General features: G+C 42.3%; 2 protein-coding genes across 11 annotated transcripts in view; one reads left to right on the plus strand and one right to left on the minus strand.

The window, feature by feature from the left end:
- Positions 1 to 23,004, minus strand: part of LOC143905204 (coiled-coil domain-containing protein 170) — a 162,851-nt gene that overhangs the window by 23,703 nt on the left and 116,144 nt on the right. The window lies entirely within an intron of this gene.
- Positions 101 to 21,202, plus strand: LOC143905208 (protein FAM151B). 2 transcript variants are annotated; one of them, XM_077420455.1, is made up of 5 exons: positions 101 to 480; positions 16,287 to 16,427; positions 18,801 to 19,030; positions 19,120 to 19,262; positions 19,779 to 21,202. In XM_077420455.1, exons 2-5 carry the CDS (start codon positions 16,295 to 16,297, stop codon positions 20,173 to 20,175), a joined length of 903 nt encoding a protein of 300 aa, XP_077276581.1. In that variant the 5' UTR covers positions 101 to 480; positions 16,287 to 16,294; the 3' UTR covers positions 20,176 to 21,202. The 2 variants fall into 2 exon arrangements, with proteins under 2 accessions (XP_077276581.1, XP_077276580.1); XM_077420454.1 differs by lacking the exon at positions 101 to 480 and adding an exon at positions 6,389 to 6,699.

Below are 23,004 nucleotides of genomic sequence, written 5' to 3' on the forward strand. Positions count from 1 at the left end.
GTTGGTATTTGTTATCACGTAAACTCAGCAACTTTCTTAAACTTATTTAAGTCTCTTTTTTTTATATTTTCATAATCAACGCGCGCTCGTCAGTGATCGTGCTCTCGATTTCCTAAATGTTTTATCATTCTTAGGTAACGGTTGGATTCACATCTAGAGACTCTCTGCCCACGTCGGCCACAATCATCAACTGTTAACGTAAATTGCTGCATTACAGACGTACGATAGCGTATATTTATTAGAGTTTTGGACATTTTTAATTGCGGAATCCACATTTATCATCAACAATTAAATATGCATAAATAAGAAACTGTATCGGAATATTACATGTATAAAACCAAAGGTTTATCAAAGATACGAGATTTGTTTGTCATGCCGCACTTGTACGCCATTACGCGTAACGTCATTAAACTCTTGCGACAATTATAGTTGCATAATCCCGATCGACCTGGTGGATCTGCCGCATCGCATCGTGCGCAAGTAAGATTACGTTAATTGTCATCGCGTCAATTTAAGAATTTATGAAAGAAAAACTTAAATGTGTCGACAACAAGTCCGGAAATAAAACGTCGAATTGATAAAAAACTTGTCGGGCATTATCTCATATGCCTATACTATATCGATCATCGCGAATCTCGTGACTGCGAAGTGCGAATGAATTATTTAAGGAATCGCATCTCTAAAGAGAAGTTGCTGAGTTTATTTATGCGCAGTGACACGCACATCGGAACGACTGCAGAAATGTGCAACAATATAAATTATGGTTTATGAGTGTTAAAACAATCTTTACTTGGCGCATATAACCTCTAATTTCTCTTCTTTTTTTTCAGTACTTTTCAATACTTTGTTAATTACGCTTGCAAATAATATTATCACATATTTCCCCGAAATCAACATAAATCCCGAATACAAAACTAGAATAAGACAGAACGTTTAAGGCTGAGCTTTAAATGGCCGTGCACGAGTACTACAACGTATTCACATGTTATTTCTATAAAAATCTTTAAAAATTATCAATAATTCACGAATTAATTAACAGTAACCGTGCTGTTCTTAAAAGCTTTTTTAAACATTTCACTTACCAACGCATTTGGTTATTTAATTCAATACAATTCACATTCTCTTTAAATATAATTATATTTAATATCCCAAACTATTGACGATCCTTATCAGCAAAATTCAATAATAAAGATTTTATGTTACTGTTATTATACAATCTCTCGATAAATAAATTATACAAAATCGCTTATGCCTATCGCTTTATTAAGAGAGAGAAACGGCGAGAGGCGTGGGAGTTTTGTCCTTCGCAGAAGACCAATTATCGATTTACCTCCCTCGTCTTTGTCCCCTTTTTAAAATAACTCGTTCGTATTGTAAGGTATATACAGCAAGATTGTTTGTAAAGACTCAGGCCGAGTTTTAACAGAGTGATTAATTTAGATTTTTTTCTAGATACACAGGTAGTCGCTGTGCATCTTGTTTACGTTCCTGAGACGAAATTCAAGCAAATGCTAAATAAGTACGGACATATAGACTCGCGTTATAAACGTTCCTGCTTGCTTTCCACGCGTAAAAACGCGTGTGACGGAGGACAATAGGGAAACATCTTTCGCGTCAATATTCAATTCCCGATGCGTGACAAAATGCGCACACGTGCGTGAAACAAAGCGGAATGAAGGAGAGGCAGTGACGGCGGTGAACATGTATGCGGCACGACGCGACGCGCGGAGATCGCAATATACTCGCGGCGTGCAGATTATATTCTCTTCTCTTTTCTCTTTTTTCTTCATCTCGCGAGGCAGCTAAGCCGGCTTACCGCGCGCGCGAATCGCACGCGCGTATAACCCGGGCGAGCTAAAATCGCGTATTTAAAGCGATGCATACGCAATTGTTGACTTTGAATGTTGAATACGCAAACGAGCCACCAAGCGAGCACACCGTTGTCAAGAGTTATGATACGAGAGGCGCGCGCGAGGTAGAGAGGTTTTAGAAGACGAACAAGATCGTGCGCGCAATGCGGAAGATATCGATGCCGAATGATATGCGAATCGTTGAGAGAGAGGAGCGAAAACATTTTTGAATATTATTTCGCAAAATGGACTCTCGTTAATCATTCCTATAATGCTTCTCATCCGCCCGTGATAAAGCAATGAAAATAACTCACACGTCCGAAGAGGTGAAACATTATCTTACGCGACTATCTCTACGTATTATCAGCATAGCTGTAGAGCGCATCATTTACATAATTGAAAACAATGCTACACTTAATGTAACGCGTGTCCCGTTAATTACCGAATAAAACGTTCCGCCGCACGAAAGTGGATCGAAATAAAAAACTCGCGTTCTATATTGCGTTTCTTCAAACGTTATCTATCATAAGAATTCCACGTTGATCCACTTGAACGAATTCTGCCGTGCTCTTTGTTTTTCCGCACCGGCGAGTGAAATCTGCGATGGGATTAGCGTATGAACGAAAATTGGAACGTCTAATTGTCACGTCTGCCTGCCGCGACCGAGCACGGAACGTTCTTTTTAAAGCGGATGTACAGCGAGCTCGTCTCCTTGCTCCGGAGACGGCGAAGCGAAAAAGTTTCGGTCTCTTGGCGAGTAACAAAGAATAGCGTTCGCTATTGTCTCGCAGAAATACCCGTATCTCTATTGCACCTTGTCACGGCGCTAAAGCCTAGCCGGAAGATAACGACTTGAAAGGTTTGCAAGGTGCACGCATCGGCAAGATTAACAATCCTTACAGAACAATCCTTACCGCTTACCCGTCGTGCCAATGCATACACGATGGACAATGATCAATTGTGTTTGTATCTTTTGCAAACGATTATCTTGTTAAGAAATGAATATATTCGACACTTGGATTAATTATAAACATAATTTAAATGAATAATATTGTTAAACGTAGACCGTGAAGATCGAAAAATGCATAAATATGTATCGCAAATGACTGGAGAACATTTTTTTTTTTTTACGTAAGCCAAACATTTTCATAGCCTGCGGGAGATCGGAGATCATTCCAAACGTTGTTACAGAGAAAGAATTCTGGAACATTCCACACGTAATCTAATTTGACGTGACAGCCGGAAAGATTAAAGCAGTGCGGCGATACTGCCGGAGATACTTTCTGAGTAAAAAATTGAATGTTTCTCGTAATTGAAATAACGGTCCATCAAGCTAATTAAAAGTGATAGCCGCGAATATTATAAAGAAACGTGCAACGTATCCGTGACTATTCTAAAAATGAAATTGCATAAACGAGAGATGCAGGATATCATATATCTTTAATCTTTCTGCATACAATATTAACTGCGCCGTTACGAGTGCGTTATCAAATAAAGCAAGAGTGTAATCAATGACGCATACTGGCTCGTTATGTCGCTCGCACGAACTTCGAGCAAACATTACCTACGTGGCAACGAGATCTAAAGGGAAGAGTTTCTCTAATATAAGGAGTGAAACGTCATTTTAAGAGGCACAAAAGGGCCGCAATTCCAGAGCTAAATAAATAAGTCGCCCTTCTGCAAAAAAAATGGCGTGTCGTTTGTTTCGTGAAATTAACTCATTAACACCGCTGACCCGTCGTGCCAATTCATATACGTGGACAATAATTAATTACGGTTGTGCCCCCCTTGCGAACGGATATCTCGTTAAGAGAAGAATATATCCGACACTTGGATTAATTACGAACCTATTTTAAATAAATAATATTGCTAAATGTAGGCCGTGGAGATCGGGAAAAATGCATAAATATGATTAAATATTTAATTAATTGTATTTAAATTAAAGTTGTACGTATGTCAAAGGATTAGACTTTTATCTCATCATAATCATGGTTTTATTTTCGTTAGCATAACCACACACAACACGAATAATTATTATAGCTTCTTCCTAGAAACGAGAGATACGCACGTGCGAGTTATTGGAGCATTTAATATATAATTATTCAATTATGAATCGCGTGCTGGACATCAGGGAGCAATTAATCATGAATTCAGTAAAACACTCGGAGCGTCACCCTGTAAATTTGTTCTTGTCAGTTCTTTTTTTCACAAAATATTATTACACGTCTGACGTGTTGTATAAACTTGTCATGTGATACTAGATGATTCAAGATAATGTTGTAAATAACAATTTGATGATAACTTGAGATGCGATGTATAAATAGTCATTCCTAAATCCTAGAAAAGATAACGCTCATAAACCTATATGATTTCCCTGAATTCTGTTGATTCGCAAGGATTTTATCATCTTTTTATGCAATTTACCAAGAGCAATTTACAGAATGGCATCTTTTCGATTATAAACCGCTCCTTTATGCACAATGCTACGAACACTCGCCTACTTGGATAATTAAAACAATTGTGATAAACGAGTAGAACGAGGAAAATGAGTATACACTTTTCTTAGTCACAAGCAAGAAACTCAACCGTCTTCTTTCGCGATAAAAACGTGATGACTTTTCGGAAAGGTAAATTATTCATCTGCGATTTACGTGAGCAAAAATGTTAGACGTTTTCTTCAACTACTCTTCCACCTTCGTTCAGCTAGAATACGTATGTTGGAAGAAATTTCTTGTCGTAGAAAAAAAAATAGAACGGTGAGTTCCATTATAAAAGTTTTACAAGGATTAGTGCTTAAAACGCCCTGGCCCTTCGGTCGTGAGCCCTCGGCAGATGTTTCACCCCACCATGCCGCACGGGGAGCCACGAGAACGACCCCCGTCGTTGCATTTATGGTTCGTTTGGGGATCCTGTGCCGACACATGTCGGGCACAGGCCACGGCGAGCTGGACGGCGTAAAACAACACGGCAATAACAAACGTGAACTCGTTTCATTGTGCTCATGACGCGCAAACTGTCGGTCCCGTCCTTTCAGAAACCCCATCAAAGCCGTTTCAATCGATTAAGTCGCGTAAGGGTGTCGCCTTTAATGCACCACAGAATTAATTGAATGCAGTGTTGATAGAACATCATTCTTATCACGAGGCGATTGATTGCTTTTATTGTTCCATCGATTTCTCGTGTTTTCTAAGTCTCCACAAAAAAATTTCATTTACGAATCATATCGTACGCTATCGTAACAGTTTTATAATAACAACAGTCGGAATAATAATTATTTTTACAATAATCGACAAATGAAATAGATACATAATCATACTTTAGATTGCGCCATGTTATCATGCATTAAAGAGTATTCCGGGACGTGTTTTATACATTACATCAGGTATCACAGGAAAGAATTTTCAAATTGCAATTGAAGGGTATACAAGAGAAAAACGATCAATGTCTATCCGAAGTAATTTCTTAGGGTTCGAGTAAAAGAAAACGCAAGTTTCAAGACATCAGATATCTTGAGATATCTATACATTATTGAAAAGTATTAGATAATGAAAGTATTAGATAATGAATATCAGAATATATACAGTGTTTACTTAATGTTTACATTGGATTTAGGTTGGATTCTGATGGTTTTTCCTCACAAACCGGATTATGATAGCTTTTATCTCTCGGCCTTGTTTCCATTGAATTGTAACTGTTCTTAATCAAACAGATAAGAATTATGAAAGTTCTTTGAAAATACCACAAAACAGCATGATCAGATTAATTTCGACAAAAAGTGGACTTTGATCGTTTTTCCCCTGTACCCTTCAATTATACAATTGACAGCTTTTGGATACCTTTTTTTTTTCTATTGTCCAATACAGTACAAGCATGCATATTTGTACTACGTTACTCGCGTGATTTTCTACCCCGTTCATGTGGGGCAGGATAAAGCCGTTACCGTCAATGTATACAGTTCAACCGGCATGGCAGCGAAAGGGTGTCCGAAAAAAAAACCGGATCTTTTTTTCTTTCGATGCATACAGAAAGCGCTTTCAACCCCCGGATGCAAATATTCCGCTCGCAACCCTCCGTGTGACGAGCAGTCTACGCTCTACCTATCTGGAGGCCCGATATTTCCGCAATGGCGCGTCACCCCTTCCGGTTGCGCAAGTACAACATCGGCGGCGATCCATCGCAAAAACGTCCCACGCGGAAATCCCGCGCCGACAGCGTCGAGGCCGCGATAAGAGTTCGTGACAATGAAACGGATCTTCCGGTAACCCTTTGCGTCTCGGAACGATTTTCTATTCGATCCACGCGTCGCCCTTCCGCCCACGTTCTACCTTCTTCTTCCCCCCACTCCCCGTCGTCGTCGATCCGCATTGTCGTTTCCGTCTGCGTTTCGCAATTCACGCTCTGAGCTCTGAGCTCTGAGACGGAGCTCCCCCGCCCCGAAGACGTGGCGGCGAGAGCACATGTGTACCGGCGCGGCGCGGCGGCAGCGTTGCGGCTGCGGCGCTGCGGCGCCGCGAAATATGACGGGCTGTACGTGCCATGCCATTATACGTGCGCCCGGATTTCGACGATCGGCCGACCGCTCCGCTCCGCTCCTGTGGAGACAGTCAGTCGTTTCGAGGCTGCCGAGTTGACCGGGCGTCTAGTCGAGAGCTGGTGGAGAGCCGGGTTTTTCCGCGCTGTGTATCTCTCTCTCTCACACACACTCTATCTGTTTTTCTGAAACCGTCATTACTTTTCTTTCACGCCTGCCCGGTGTCCCTTCCTTTGTCGGCCGCCCCATCGAGATTTCGACGACGAAGGACCATGGCGAGTACCACGATCGCGACGATTGTACTGCTGGCGGTGATCCGTAAGTTCGACGTAACGCAGTCGTTTTATTGTACGTTTGGAACAAATATTTAGGATACTATTCGAATGGGGTAAATATTATGTCTCGCATCGTGCTCCAAAAATAAATTGATATAAAGACGGATTTGTGCTAGTCGAACACTGTTAAATATTAATCAATCTATGCCTTAAGATAACATTTTGTGGTCGAAATTTATTATTTTAACACAAAACAGTATTATTTAAACTCTATTGATCTAATTTTAAATTAACATTGTTTTAATTAAATTAACATTGTTTTAATTAAATTAACGACATTTTTTTTTTAACGGAGCAGTGGTGATTTAAAGGAATAGTTAAAAATGACTCAAATTGAGTATAACGTGACACTACGATTTAACAGTGAGTTGCACGCAGTTGAACGGTTCACTTTTATTACGAGGAAAAGATGGTTTCCTGGAGTCAATTAATTATTAATGAACGACTTAGATTCCTGTTATTTTATTAAGAATACCGAGAGAGCGCGCGACGATATATTATTAAATTAAGTCAGTGCTCCGCTTGTGTTATTCCAAACAGAAACACCGTCTCGCACGTTAATAAGATATATCACTCAGGTGAACGTTGCTCCGCATAAGAATATTAGGGATTCCTCGTTCGGTCTCGAGGGACGGATACGTGGCGCAAAACCTAGTTTGTTGACAGTTCGCTGATGTTCGAACATATAACAGCCGCTACGTTCAGGCACGAGAATATAAACCACCGTACCGTGCGAGAAACGGTCTTTGGGTCGTTTGCAGGCAGTTCGAAATGGAGCTCCGCAAAACCGGACGTCGTGTATCGATCCTAATTTTAAAGCCGCATCCTGGCACGACGGTTACGAGCCTGACACTTAGCAGATCGTGAAATCGAGAGATCTGGAGTATATCTTTCTCGACCGCGTAAAACCTCGCGTAAAACCGTGGCCTCGCACTCGCCTTACGCGCATTGAAAAACCAAACGCTCCTCTAATAGACGTATCGATTTTCTTTTTTTGTCGCGCCACCCCTCTCCTCGCCATCTCCTGCCCATCGGGAGCTTCTTCGAGGGTTAAGTCGTGTGAGTAAAGTTTGCGCCGAGCGTAAATCGGATGGAGCCTTCGAAACTTGGCCGCGAGAGAGCTTAGCGACCGCGCTTATAGTCTCGCGCGTTCGGAATTTCCTATTCGATTCCGCGAACGGAAGTCGGACGAGGTTCGGAAAGTTGATTCGCGACGAGACAATGAAATCGACGATGGACCGTCGCCGACCTGGACGAGCGAGTTGCTCAGTGGATCATGACTTCACGACCGAGGGGCTTTTTATAGATCACGTCGATTCAAATGTCCCGGCACGTTCGACGTCGCGGCGAGCAAATGAATAATTTTAATGGAAAGCCAAGTCCGTCAAGTAGGTAGAATAGAAAGTTTCGCAATTTAAATCAATTCGCGGCATACAATGTCCCAATTAAAGGAGAGCAGGGCGTGAAAGGGACTTTATACACGGAGCACGGTAACGAGGTCTGAGATGCGGAGCGGTCGGAGCAACTTTCGGTTAACGCCGATTGTATAAGTCAATTAAGTTGTCTTTCGCTCACACCTCCGCCGATATACGCAACAACAACAACCTTTCCCAAAGGATTAACTCAATCGCCGTCTTCCAAGCTGATAAGGGTGGTTCCCCAGGATTTGGAGGACGCGGCCTGTCGGAACGGGTGACACATAATAAATCCTCCTCATCTCGATCCGTCCCTCGATCGATCGCTAATAATAATCCCACGGTGACGTACGTCGGCCGACATATATATGTCCGCGTGCTCGACCAGGCTTTTAGCGTCTTACATTAAATTAGCCCTTAATTTTAGCCGCCTCCGCTCGATTACGCGACGGGGGCACAATTAATTTCGGGATACACACATACACACACAGAGGCAATATTTACCGTACACACGAGCGTCGCACGTTTGGCTTTCCTTCCTCCTTCCTTCTCCGTAAGTAGGTCATAAGATCTATCGCACATTTTCCTAACTCCTTCGCTTTTAACGTACGGAAGTACTTTTCTCTTGTTTCCGACATGCGAAAGTGTGGAGCAACTGATCCTACAGCGAAACAATTACGCGATCGTGTTTGCTATTCAAACGAGAGCAAATATTTTTTAAATGCATTTTTCTGTCGTATCTTGTTGTACTTGTCGCTAGAAGGGAATACAATTGGTATACCTCTGAATAGGCATCCTACGATCCTGTGGTATCCAGGCTAGCACGGCTGTTGCTTATAAAGCGTCCGCAAAAATAGATTAATGCCGTGACCATGGCGATGGTGGCATGTAACTTACACACGCCGTGCAAAAATAGTACAAAAATAAACTGTTTTTAGCGCAACTTTGCCCCCGTCTACGACCGCGGTTTATGTGGTAAGCGCACAGGGCGGAAGATACAAAAATAGGGCTAGCATAATTCCTTCGCGTCGAAATTTCGATCGTATATGCACGAATTTTGCAGCGATAATTTCACGAAAGACGTAAGTATTTGTGTAAGAATTCAGGAACGTCCGTCTTTAAAACCGATAAAAGAGAATACTTTTCGCTTTTATTACGAGGCTATTATCGATAAAGATATGGAAACAGCCGCGTGACACCCGCAAACAATTAGCTTACGGAAAGTTAAAACTCTCGTGACGTAAGTGTTTCTCATTACGAAAATGAATTATGTAGGCAGGGTAACCAGCCAGGCGGTAGTTAGTTGTTTATCTGAGCCTAGTAACGACCCTGTGTATTTTTTGGCGAATTTACATTTCAAGAGAATTGTACACGTTTTAAAATGTCGAAAAGACGCTTGTTTTCTGTGTAATTGTTGTACGTAAATGTCACAATGTCGCACATAAATAATTCGCGAGCAATATTATGATGTATGTCGCAAGCCTTCATGACGTACACTCATGTATACATCAACGTAGAAATAATAACATTAAACAATTTTGGATATTATATTTCGCTGTAGCAGCAAAATACGTTTACTAATAGCGACGAGAAGCAGGACTTTAGTCATTGATTGTACGAACTGGAGGGAGGGAGTACAATGACTCGTCGTAAATAATTATATCAAAGACGTGCTAAACGGTGAAAAAAGGACACAACAAGTTGGCATTGGATCGTGATGTTATTACGCAGCGAGTTATGAAGCTGTATTCGCGATTTAAATGCTTAAATGCTTGAACTCCTCGCAAACCAATTATCGAGGAACATTCCGAAACAAAGCAGAATCGCATTTCAATGCCATATGACCGTGTCGTAATCTACAACCCTGGTCCACCGATTTTATTATCATTTCGACAAAGGAGATACACTTTACGTATACGGAGATATCGCGGAGAAATAGGATTTAGTTCTTATCTGGAGCAAAGAAAACTGACAATGAATCACCATCGCGACGTCGCCGTTTGATCATCACCTGAGCGAAGCTTATTTGAAATCATACAGTTTACATGAGATGGAAAAAATACGCGCTGATAGAAGCGTGTTTGTCCGCGATAAGCGGAGCAGAGCGCTCATCGTTCGGTTGCATGCTGTATAGCTAGGGTAAATGGTACACTTGCACTTCTCCGATATCTGGCGAGCGTGTCCGAGCCGGCGTAAATTTGACCGACATGTAGATTGGAAATTCACCGGCTTCGTTGTAAATGCGGTCGTTGACTTTGGCAACGGGAGCCGGGAGCGCAGCAACGCTTATAGTGAATCGATTATGTGAATCGCGATCCACGTTCGAGCGTAAACGATTGAGATTGGAGCGAAATCATTGTCGCGTGAGAATCGACATGGTCTATTAGGTTTCGTTAAATAAAAAGGATCTAATTTCATAGAGAGAGATAGAACAAATTTTTTAAACGCTATCATGCAACCGGCTTAAGCACAGTGCACGTCCGTCATAAAACGATAAAACGAGAACACCTATCTGTCTGATAATAGTGTTTAATTCTCTCTTTTTTTTTTGTAGGCCAAGATAATTCTCATCAAATGATCCGCGTCCTGTCTCGATCTTCGTCAAGTCGTGATCGGTATTTAAAAAAGAATCACCCGAATTTATTATTACGCCGTGTACGACGTCTGTGAATTTCCCGGGTAACCATATCCTCCATAATTAATCGGTTTGTTCGAGTTTCTAGTGAGATTTGGTATCAAATATGATATCAATATCCTACACACGTGTAAGCCGAGGTCAAATTCCAAAACTTCGTCAAACTTTTACGCTCGACGGAATCCACGATGAAAGTTTCTTGACTTAAACCATTAAACCTTGATTTGAAGCATTAATGCGAGGTCTTTATAAACTCTTCCTGCCTTGGTCCTGTTACATTGATATTATAATATAATACAACGCGCGTGTGGCATACGAATTATAGAGTATAGTACACCCTCCGGAAATCAATCGCGATCTGTTTGTAAGTTAAATTAATATTGGTCCTGTTACGCCGCAACGGTATTGAATACGTTCCGTGTTGCGTAAATCCATAAAATGGTCCATTCCGCACTGGCGCGCGAGTGGTCAACATCTGCTGATACCGAAGTGGCACTTCTGACGGCAGCACAGAAATTTACGCGAGACCTCGATAAACGTTGAAATAATAAATTTAGAGAAACATGATATATCGCACTTTATCTAAAAATATATATGAAATATACACACGCGCGAGTTTAAGTTTAAACAGCTCGAAACAAGTGTCGCAGGTGGCCCGTAAGCTATTTGTCGTGCGGTACGCGTTATTTGTTTATCATCAGCTTGTCAATATGTTACGTTTGGTCTCACGACGCGCATAAATCATTCCTTGATTCGCGCAGTTTGTGCGCGCCACAGTTCGTAATCGCTACAGTTTGTAATGATCTTTAACACCTGAAACTTTATTCCTTGTCTTCGAAGATGATCGAGTGTCAAGCCATAAATTACTGCCAATACATCTAAAATTATTTAAAATCGAGAATTCAGAAACATCGATTTTCGAAGAATACAATTTAGAAAAAAGTTAAAAAGCTATATGTGACTATACTTTTTTCAATTTTTATAAAGATTAGAAGTATCGGTTACATCGAAAAAGTTACTCTCTGATCCCCGTAAAAAAGTTTCAGATAATCCGCGACCTAATCTGCATCTCCGCGTGTAGAGCTGGACTTGACTGACACGAAATTCCGTTACGCAAATCCGAGATATCAAACTTCGTTCAAAGTTTCAGATTGCTGTTCTCGACCGGTCGATTTCCTTACTTTGATCGAGACTTAAGTTCCGCGGCCATAAGTCACGCTTTGTCAGCCGGCTGACTAAGGCGAAACGCGAAACCCGCCTCGGGATCCGTCTCGCTGGCGCGCGGCACGGCGAGACGATTCGAGCCATCGAAAACGCGTTCCGAAGCGGAAGAGAGATCGGTGCGGTTATAGTCGCGGCTATTTGCAAACTCTACGGGACGCGGTGACGCGTGAAAGATGCTTTTATGTAGGTATGCAGGGCTACGAGGGGGATCGAGTTCTTTTGTATCGCGAAAGGCAAGCCACGTCGAGATGGCGGCGCCTGTTCGCGAGGCTGCTGGAAAGCACCGACTCGATATTCCCGTTGCGTTCCTCGTCATATCCTCGCGATATCCGTCGCGTCGGTGTATGCGAGCTAAGAAAATACAGATACCGCGATAAAGCGCCGCTCGCGCTCGAATCGTTGCGCAGCTGAAGGATGGCCGACGCATCGTTCACGACGTTTGACATTCTCCGGCGAGGCGAGCACGATAAGGCTCGATGCTCGGTTTCGAGAAATATCGGAAATCGCCAAGACAAAATTCCGCAGGGACGGGAAGAAAACATTTTATTTTCTGTAATTTTCCAACGTGTACATACGGGGGAATACGGCTATATCATGCCATTTATTAACGGAGCACGGTACTTTCCAAGAAGATTGATTTCCTTGATGCAATATCGTTCTCTTCCTTTCTTTTTCTAATTTCTTTAAGTGTAAATATATATATGTCCATCACTCGAGTGAATATATTATTTGTTGCCTTATATAGCCTCGAAGTTAAAATCAATCCATCAAAATTAATAGAATTTCTATTTTCAATTTAAATCAATTTGTTTTATTTTGCAAACATATGATGGGTATTTCCACTTGTACAAAGTTTTATTGCCGCCTTATCGAAACTATAATGATTGTTTTAATGCACCAAGTTGTACATTACGCACTCGACGTCATGCCTTTATTTAACAAGTTGAACATTTCAACGGATCGATGAAGACATTAACGGATATATCGTTAATATCCTAATGGCCTAATACATAAAGTTGCATCAGTTTGAGCGCATTACTTAAAAACGTTATGCATCGCATACTATGATTGGTTATTCGCTGAAAGCAACAAAGCAGCTTGATCTGACAGCTTGACAGTTTCACATTCGACGTGTGTCCATAAAGTTAAAAGATAAAGAACAGATTATGCAATTCCAAAAAATAAAATACTCATAGATTTAAGTGGAATTTAATGCTAATTTGAATGCTAATTTTGGGTTTAAATTAAATTTAATGTTCTAATTTATGCTTTACAAAAATCGTATAAATCATTAAATTGTGATATTATGTAATAAGAATCTAGTGCAAATGACTGTGCGGAAAAACGTATGACCGAATACGTAAAGAGTGAACGAGAGAAAACGTGAATATGCGAGACTAAAAAGCACGTAGTTTGTAAAAATGAAAATGCCTGCCGGAGATAATTTAAATTATAATAATTAATAAGAGAAAACAGAATTCTAAAAATGTTCTACTTAGAAGAGTATATATCTACTATATTTTGCGAAAATTTCATGAATTGTATTAAATGGTATACCTATAAAATATTTGCGAATAACTACACTCATATCATATCGTGATATTATGTATTCATTTTTCGTAGCCAATCCTATTGAAAGAATTTAATTCAGAATTCAGATTATTAAACTTCCAAAAATCAATAAATTATTAAAAAAAAAAAAAAAAAAAAAATTTCAAGAATCATAATTTCAAAGATTCGTAGAACTTTAAATTTAAAAACTCGAAGATCTGTAAAGTGACAGGAGCACATTATCAATGTAGGTCAACAGTATATGTTAAAAATTGTGGAAACTTCTATTGTACCGAGATATTTCTGGTATCTGACATACATCACACTATGCGTTTCGAAACACGTTTATTTTTATCGTGTAGACTGTAGCGTAATATCTCTTCTGATATAAGAAAACTTCCAGACGCGACGATAAAGCTCACGGAAAACGCGGTGCAATGACGTGTCGCGTTGTTAGGCAACGTTACACCTCGAAAGAAGATAGACGATTAATCGTCCGGCCGATTAGTTCGCCCGAGCCTCGGTCGAGGATCAGCTCAATTGCCACGATCTCATAGCGTTCGGTCGCACGAGCGGACCTCGACCGCTCGTAACAAAAAAAGAAAAAAAAGAAGGCCCGCTCTTGAGATTTTCCCCCGTGGTCGGACCGGTTCGAGCACAGTGCGGTCTCTGTGCGGGATCGCCGGACCGGAAACGGCCGTTTCGAAGACATTGTAGCGGCAATATGCCTGCCAGAAGGGCGAAGAGCTTAGATTTTTGGCGAGGACAAAGGGGCGCAGGGGCGTATCTATAAACGGTATATGTGTTTCTCTCGAGCGAGTCAGGCGTCTAAGAAAAAACTTTCAGATATTCAGAAAAAAAAACTTGCTCTAAATGAAACACCGTCAGGCGACGAGGATCGAAATGAATGTAACATGGCGTGACTAGTTGAAATATGATTTGCTGAGTCATCCCCTTGGTATCGTATGTCTAAGCACACATTAACTCTCCGTACGAATGTCATTACATTAAACCGGGAGTGGCCGCTAACTTTGTTACGGTATCATTACTCGACAAATGCAATTCGCTTACCTGCAACAGTTCTTCCAGCCATAAGCAAATTATGCAACGTATTCTTTCTCGCTCTCTCACAAATGATGGATATTTTTCAATAATGGGGTCTCTGTATGCGCATCGTTTTCGATATCCCTCTTGCTCATCGCGGCGTGAATTTCATAAAAAGATGTAGAATTTCTACAGAGAGACATATACGCAATCCTATACGGGTATGTTCAAATAACGACAATTATTAGGCATAAAACACAGTGCAATGGAAATGTACAGGCAAAAGACTGCTATTGATGCTTAAAAAAAAAAAATTGGCACAGCGTCTCTCTATCTGCTCGGTGTGAGTCCGGATTCACCCCGTGATCGCTGGACCGGAAACGAGTCAGCCGGAATCATTGGCGCGGCTACGTGGCTATAGTTATCGATTTTTCGCGAGATTTCTTTTTTCCTTTCAGAGAGGTTTGCAGAAAATAAATTCCGAGCAACTTAACGAGCATAGTAATTTAATCGCGCTAACCTGCGGGCTACGCGGGAAAAAAAGGCTCCTCGCAAAGTTTTCGCGCTTCACAAGCTGCTGGTATATAGACAAGGAACAAACACTGCCTTCCGATTGTAAGCTGATTAGCCGTTGGAACTTTCTTATTACGGTCGACATCGGTATTAGACTTTAAATGACACGCCCGCATTGTATAAGCATAACATGTCTATAGAACTTTTATCATTTTCTTCTCTCTCTCTTTCTCTTTCTCTCGGGGAAAGCAGAAACTTTTAATTCAAATATTGAGAAAAGGTAGTAATTTAATTTGTTACAAAAATATTTGAAAGTACTCTTACCTCTTTGTGCGATTCTCTGCCAAATTAAAAAATAAAAAGCAATCGTATTATATATAGCGGACCTCACCTCTATGACGCAAGTCGGTTGTTGATCGTTTATAAAAAAAAAAAAGATATCAAAAGGGCTCGGGCGGGAAGGCCAATCGCAATCTGTTCGGAGGGGTCACTCGACGTGCGCGAAGTTTGCTCGCCACATGGCCCCCGGAATGTACCGGAAATGATCTAATCCACTGGGGAAAGAGAGCCGTGGAATTTTCCATGAAGGCGCGACGACGTATATCGACGCAACTCGGTTATTAATTCATCCCGACTACGTATGGTCGCCGACTCCGCCGACCGTGTGTACGTACTCGCTGCTCCACGTGCAATCGGTACCTATCTGTGCCACTGAGCAAAAATCAGCGCAAACAACAAAAAATAAAAAAGAAACGAAAGAAATACCCACGCCGTTGCGAGGAGCAATGTATATCTCTCGCTCGGCGAGATGACCCCAGGATTCGCGCGGTCGCTCGTTCCCAACTAATCGCGACGGTTTCGCGAAACGCCGCTAGCCGCTAAGACGACGACGGTTGGGGTTGGAAGCCGCTCGTAATGAACGTGACAAATGAACGTGATTATATCGATCGAACGGCACAATATAGGAGGAGCTTCTCGGTCGTCTACGGTCGCCGCGTCGCGCGAGGAATTCTCGAGTCCTCGCTCAATTATGGAAGCGGGCCCACATCGAGTTCGAGTATTGGGTCATGGGTCGCGGCGCGGTCTCGAGAATATACCGAGATGAGGAAGGTCAAGTCCGTGTGTTGCGCGCGAATGCGAAACGCGGTCCCGATAATAACAATCAATGGGTTTTTTTTTATGTTCCAGAGGCTGCCATGTGCAACAAGAACTGCTCGCGCGTATGCTATCCGAGCGAGTTCTTTCCCGAGCTGAAAGGCAATCTCACGAAGATCGTCTGGGCGCACGCTGTTAACAGTATGGCGGAATTGGAGAAGGCACTCTCGTCAGGTAGGTCGATGGGGCAGTGCGATCGACAATGCGCGACCCCGGACTTCTAATTCGTTCTTCGTTTATTGCCCTCGAAAGCTGAGGAGACGGACGACGCTGCTCTGGTTATTCTCGCGTGTTCAAATACCTACCGGCGGCCGGCGTTGCCGGCTACGTCGGTATTGCCTTGAAGATAATCCTAGTTTTCGTGGTTTCGATAGACACGCCTTGGATTGTTTTTAGATAAAAGTGGGTCAAAAAAATTTTTTTTTTAATTTGACAATCGAAAATTAAGCAACCCAACTGGCCAAAAATTCCTCTTCATTGAACCTCACGACGTTTCGAACATAATTTGATACATTTCAAGTGAGAGATTGTAGAAAACCAGCAAACATGTACGCAACAAACGTCATACGTCGCCTGACGTTGTGCCCTAACTACATCGTGCGTCGAAATAATAAAAATGTAAATGAGATAATCGGAACATCTTGTCCATTATATCCGAACCGTGTCATGGTCAAAGTCACAATGATTTGTCACGATGACTTGTCATTGTTTTTAATTTGAGACAAAATGTAGACATTATGTCACTAGAGTACTAGCTTCGAAGTTAATTTCAAATATCAAGCTGTGTTTTAACTCGATATCTGAATTACGGCTAGCGCGGCTCGTTGCGTATTGGGAGTAAACCGTGTATTATTAATCACGGAGCGGACACCCGCGGATGACATACGTTATTTTTTAGTCGCTTTTTTATTCAATTTTCCGCTCTGCCGGCGAAATCCGTGACTTGGGAGATTTCGAACGAAGCAACGTTGCAATTTCATGTTAAAACGATGTACGCAAAGATCGACATCCAATAAATAATTTCATAGACATTAAGGAAATTTGCTTTCGAGGCGCTATCGCTCGAGGGTTAATATTAGCATTAACGCTATCTACGTCAATAAAATTGCAAAAGATAATAGTTGTACGATATAAGATTTTCTAAATGATCGCCGACGGGCAGTGATAGGCTTTCGCAGATTTGACGGAAGAATAGCAACTGAAATTGCAATATGAATCAATTTAGATATCCATCTAACCACGAAACTATTTACAAACGTGATAAATATTTAATATTGAGTAATGTACTTGTCGGAAGGTAACCTCCGCGAAAATTTCGCGTTTCGATAGCAATGCTAATTTACCGCGATCGAGTTCGCGACTGCCATCGACCGTCAACGTATTATTAGTTAATGAACTACGTGGCATTTCGCTGTCACATATACGCACGACTCTAGCCTTCGATGCTTTTTGTGTTTGTCACTTTCATGGATATTCCCATGTATCAATATCGTCCGATTGTGCGACGCCTTTGTGTGCACAACCCGCATACGACGACACGTATTTTTACATCGGCGCGCTTTAAATAATAAGCGGCATGTCCTTGAAAAGTGCACATCCAGAAATATCGACAGCGAGGGAAAGAGCTTCACGCGCGCGGCGCGGCGGCGCGTCTGCATCCTGCATCCCCCGAGATTTTCTTTCGCGAGACTTTTCACGAAGCGCGAGTCCGTGTAAAATATAAGTCGCGTCGAGATCAATCTCACGTTTTTCGCATTTCGTATGACGATCCCGAACGGATGTGCGAAACTTTTAAAAGGAGATCCCAACTCTCGAATTTAAATTTTCTACCTCCGTGCACGGCTGGATTTTCATAGATAAGTCATTTGTACGCAGTCACGTCTGACGATTTTTTCGAAAAGAACATCCGCGCCTCCGCTGAATTTCAATGAGACGTCAAGGTAATCGCAGCTGACGGTCACAAAAAACGAAAGTCCGATCCTCGTTGTTCAATTTCGCGGCCGAGCGCGTCGCTCAATTATGAAAAATCGTATCAAAATCGCTAGATCAGTCGCGTTGATCGTACATCCGTCGCGCGTCTCTAATAAATCTTCCGCGAATCTTTTTACTATGTCGGAAGAACGTTTCATCACTCGATCTGTTCATATAATCTCCCGCAAATCTGTCTCGAAGCGCGACGTCGCTTTAATACCCGGTAAAAAAAACCATCGCGGTTTTTGCAAAGCAAAAACGTCCCTTCGGTGCCAAACGGTCCTCTGAAGCGACGCGAGCCTGTCGCTTCGCCTTCGGTCTTGGAAAAGCCAGAGTTTTCAGTCGTTGGAGCGTTAAACGCTGGCGGATATGTGGATCCGGCAGTCTTCCAGCCTCTTTAGGCGTGATCGATATTCGCCACACGTGTGTATGCATATACCCGGAACCCTCCCGCCCAACCGGTCGTCTCAACCACGGCTGCTGTCTCACACTCTCTCGCGCGCGCGCGCACACACACACACACACACACAGACACACACACACGTACCCGCAGACAACCGACTTTCCTTTTTAAAGGGGACGTCATGATGCTGGAGGCCGACGTCGTGATGGGCAAACTGAACAATACTACCAATTCTACCGAAATCCCAATAATGGCGCATCCGCCGGCCACGGAGAGCGATCTGTCGCTCGAGGAGTTTCTCAATATCAGCAACAACAACGGCAGCAAGGGCATCAAGCTGGACTTCAAGTCCAATGAGGCTTTCGATAGCAGCAAGTCTATCCTAACAAAGTTGCGACCAGCCGTGCGTATACACATAAAAATGCATCGCTCGATTATCTGGAACGTATAATTAAGCAAGCGTAATAAATAAAAAGATATTTGTTTGTTCAGTTGAAGTACCCAGTTTTCCTCAATGCGGACATTCTTTCTGGACCGGTCAACGCTACCACCGCTCCGCTTAATGCAAAAGATTTCCTGAAAGGAGCCAACGATACTATTCCGGAGGCTGTTCTCTCCGTCGGTTGGACTACCAGGTAAACAACTATCGGCATGCACGCTGAGCAGAGTAACAGCAGTTTCTAATATGCAACCTTGTAATTAATCAACCGTATAAGCAAAGAAATATATATTGTGACCCTCACAAGATTTCTTATAAAAAAAATGGGTTATAAATATAAAGTCCCTGAGAGAGAGGAGATAATTCAACTTAGCGTTAATGGAATACGTATTGAACGCACATCAATATTAAATACGTGCTTTCAATATGTCGTATATATTAAAGACGTCAATATTATAACGAGAACGTCTGAGGGCCCGGCGGCAGATGAATAATAAAAAGAAAATCTTTAGATTCGATAATTTAAAAAATCACTATTTTCATGACCCATAAGATTCTAGTTTTTTTACATTCTTTTTTTTACAAATACAGCAACGTGCAAAGAGAATTCTCCTTATTCGATCTATTATACTAACAACTAAAAGCTAATGTAAATTTTCGTCTAGCCGCGTGATGTGTGGATTGAATCTCAACGATTCCGTTAATATTTCAGGTACGGAAAGGAATCTAACATCACCGAGGGTCGATACACCACGGAGCAGCTGAAGAAGATGGTCGATACTCTCAAAGAGAATCGTGTCACCCAGCCGGTAACTTATCCCGTACGAGCTGGCCTCGCGGCGAACGATATCGATGGCATAACGGCGTTGTTGAAGAATACAACGTTCGCCAACGCGACCCTGACGATCTGGTCGTCGGAGGGCGATTCCGTCGACGCCGCGCAACTTTCGAAACTGATCAGAGAAGTGGGAGTCGACAAGGTCTACGTGGACGTGCCGAAGGACTTGAGGAGCAAGCTCAACCTCTCGGGCGCGTCCGCGATGACATCCGCGGTGATGATGAATTTGGGCGCGTCGCTGGCGCTCTTGGTCCTGTCGAGGATGCTGTAAGGTCGAAGACATAGGGTAGCAGACGTAGACTTGCGGTGAGATTCGAGAAAAGGGGAGGGAGCCCTTCGTTTCGGGGGCGGGGGAGGGGGGCCTCTCGATAAAGAAACGAAAGTACGAGCGAACGACGAACTTCGATAACGATCGCACGCCGTGAATATCGTTTGATCGCCATTCGCCATCGCGATCGTTCAGTCGGTTCTTCGTCCGATTCATCGGCTACATTTCTTAAGACGTATACCTCTCACGACATCCGATGTTCGCAGCGAACAATTTCCGCAGCGAGATATTTTCCACGCGAGATTCCCTATTCCGAGAAAGAATAATATGCCCGTTTTTTGCCGATAAAATTTGTACTTAAAGAAATTGTTCAAACGACACACAAAACACAAGCCGATTGTATAAAACTTTCTTTTTTAATATATCTGACACAGTAAGTCGTAACGCAAAAAAAATAACGCCTGCGTATGTGTAGGTAAACGCGTTTCAATTATATGGAAAATAGATAACTTTAATACCGTTGATAAACACAGTAACGCTTTACCTATTGTTAATTAATGTCTAAAAAGTTTCTTAATATTATATTATACGTATGTTAAATAAAAATCAACTGATAAACGTAGCAACCACACATACACGCAACCGATCGCACATTCGAAATACTTGTTGCGTAAAAGACAAGACAGTTACATATGAAGGACGCGCGTCTCTGACAAATTGCCCCGAAATTTTTTATTAAAGTACAAAGTACAGCGAAATGGAAAAAGGAGCGCACCGTACGTGATTTCGTATCGAGTACTACTTGCCGTGCGTGCGCACACTCGTGTGTTTAATGTCCCTTCGTAATGTTCACCACTCTGTACCTGCGTTTAACATATCTCCGATTTAGGTGCAGCAACAAATTATATTAGTATATCTATGTAAGCTACGTATATTAAAGCCAAAGGATTTAAAAAGATGCAGTATACTGTGCGAGAACGCATTGCGTTTGATAATGAGTCAATAAAATTACGCAAAATTATCGAGGAAATTCAATCGTATTCATTTATCCCGAATTACCTCAAAAGAATAGATTTTTTCAATAAATAAAGATCAAATTATATAAAGCCTCAAGCCTGAGGTAAGCCTACAAAAATTAATAGATAGCAATCTTGTAAGATCGTGTCGCTCTATGTGTAACAAATTAGTAGAACAAAATAGCTATTGTTTGCTAATTCACTAAGGTGCCTGCTCGCGCCATTGTCGTATATAATTACCTGTGAAAATGGAATGCAAATACCCGACGCGTAGTCGCTACAAGTAATCTAACAGATTTGTCAGAAGGAATAATCGTACGCTGTAACAATAGCATTCTCTCTTATGCTGATGTCTAGATTTTACCTAGCAGCGCGGTAGATTTATGTGCATTTGTGTGACATTGAATATTAGACTAGACCGCGCTCTGTTTATGCATGATAACAACTACCGTTTTTTTTTTTTTTTTTTTTTTTAACCTTTATTTGTCGTTTTTCCATTTTTATGACGCTGTAAAGACTATTACAAAGACCCGCTTTCTTCATAAGCTACCGGCTGCGCGGAATGTTCCCGTTAACTATACAAGGGGGCTAAAAAGGTTGGCAGAGGTTAAAAGGTTCTCATGAGCGATGTTTGCATTTAAGACACAGGGTGTAAGCCATAATAGGGTACGCGCTACATATTTGCTCTCCTCTGTTTGTCATCTAGTTATCTTCCAAGCGCTTCCGCTCGCGTTACTCGGCGGAAAATGGTTTTAATTGAATGGTAAATTCCTGAAACTTGTGTCATGAGACGACGGAACGTTCGCGAGATTCTTTAGATGTTCATACGGATCAAGGTGTTGAAGGCGTTGGTCCTTCGTTGCAACTCGATAAACACGCCGAGGCGGAAACGCGTTCCCCTCGCCGAAACGCGTCTCGAGCCTCGTGGAACGACGGTACAGAGCCGGACACTTTCTCTCGCACACGGGGGATATAAGCCGCTGGTATTTCAAGGTGAGCGTGGTGAAAGAAGAGGAGTATCTCCCGCGGGAGTACCGCGGGAGGTGTCCCGTGGTGTCAAAGGTCGCGCGACGAAGTGGCCGGCGGCCTTGGGATTACAGAAGAAGCTATTCCGGTTATCACAATCGGACTCCGACACGCGTTTTTCATCGCCCCATCTCGCGTGGCCACTCAGCAGGTGCGCCGTGCAAAATGAGATTTTCTACGTGTGCGAGAGCGGCGACCATCAGTCGAAAACGCATCTCGGAGATTGCTGACCACGGCGGGTGATCCGTGCTCTTTCTTCTCTTTTTTTTTGCTTTGAAGCGAGAATCCCGAATCCAGTCCCTTCCCATCTCTTCCCTCCCGATTGGTTTTAGCGTGTTGAGCGTGATTTATTTCTGTAACGAAGAAAGTACTTGCGGGGCAAATCTATTCGGCACACTCGCGCGGCAATCAATCTGCCTTCGATCGTGCTTTTAAGAACGTCGAAAATAATCTAAACGTGTCATGTAAAAAATAAAGGAAGTTTTCCGAAAGTCTTCTATCATTTCTCATGTGTAACGAAAGATGGAAATCCAACTATCGCGGACGGAAAGTGACATTTCTGGAAGTGGCAAAATGACCCAAAAGCATAATCTCCACTGATAACCCGGATGAACTTGGACGAAAGGCGCGAGAAATCGGAAGAAACGTATAAATAAACTGTGCGATACGCTGATAGAGAAGTCGCGCGGAATTATCTATCGCTTGTGAATTCACAATACCGATGTGTCGCGACCCTGATCAGCTTTTTTTATTGTGCTAAGCTTATTTGCCGCGAATTTCATTTCTCATG

This window comes from Temnothorax americanus, unplaced genomic scaffold (assembly GCF_048541705.1).
Source record: "Temnothorax americanus isolate GAGA-0224 unplaced genomic scaffold, ASM4854170v1 Scaffold6, whole genome shotgun sequence".
Classification (NCBI taxonomy): domain Eukaryota; kingdom Metazoa; phylum Arthropoda; class Insecta; order Hymenoptera; family Formicidae; genus Temnothorax; species Temnothorax americanus.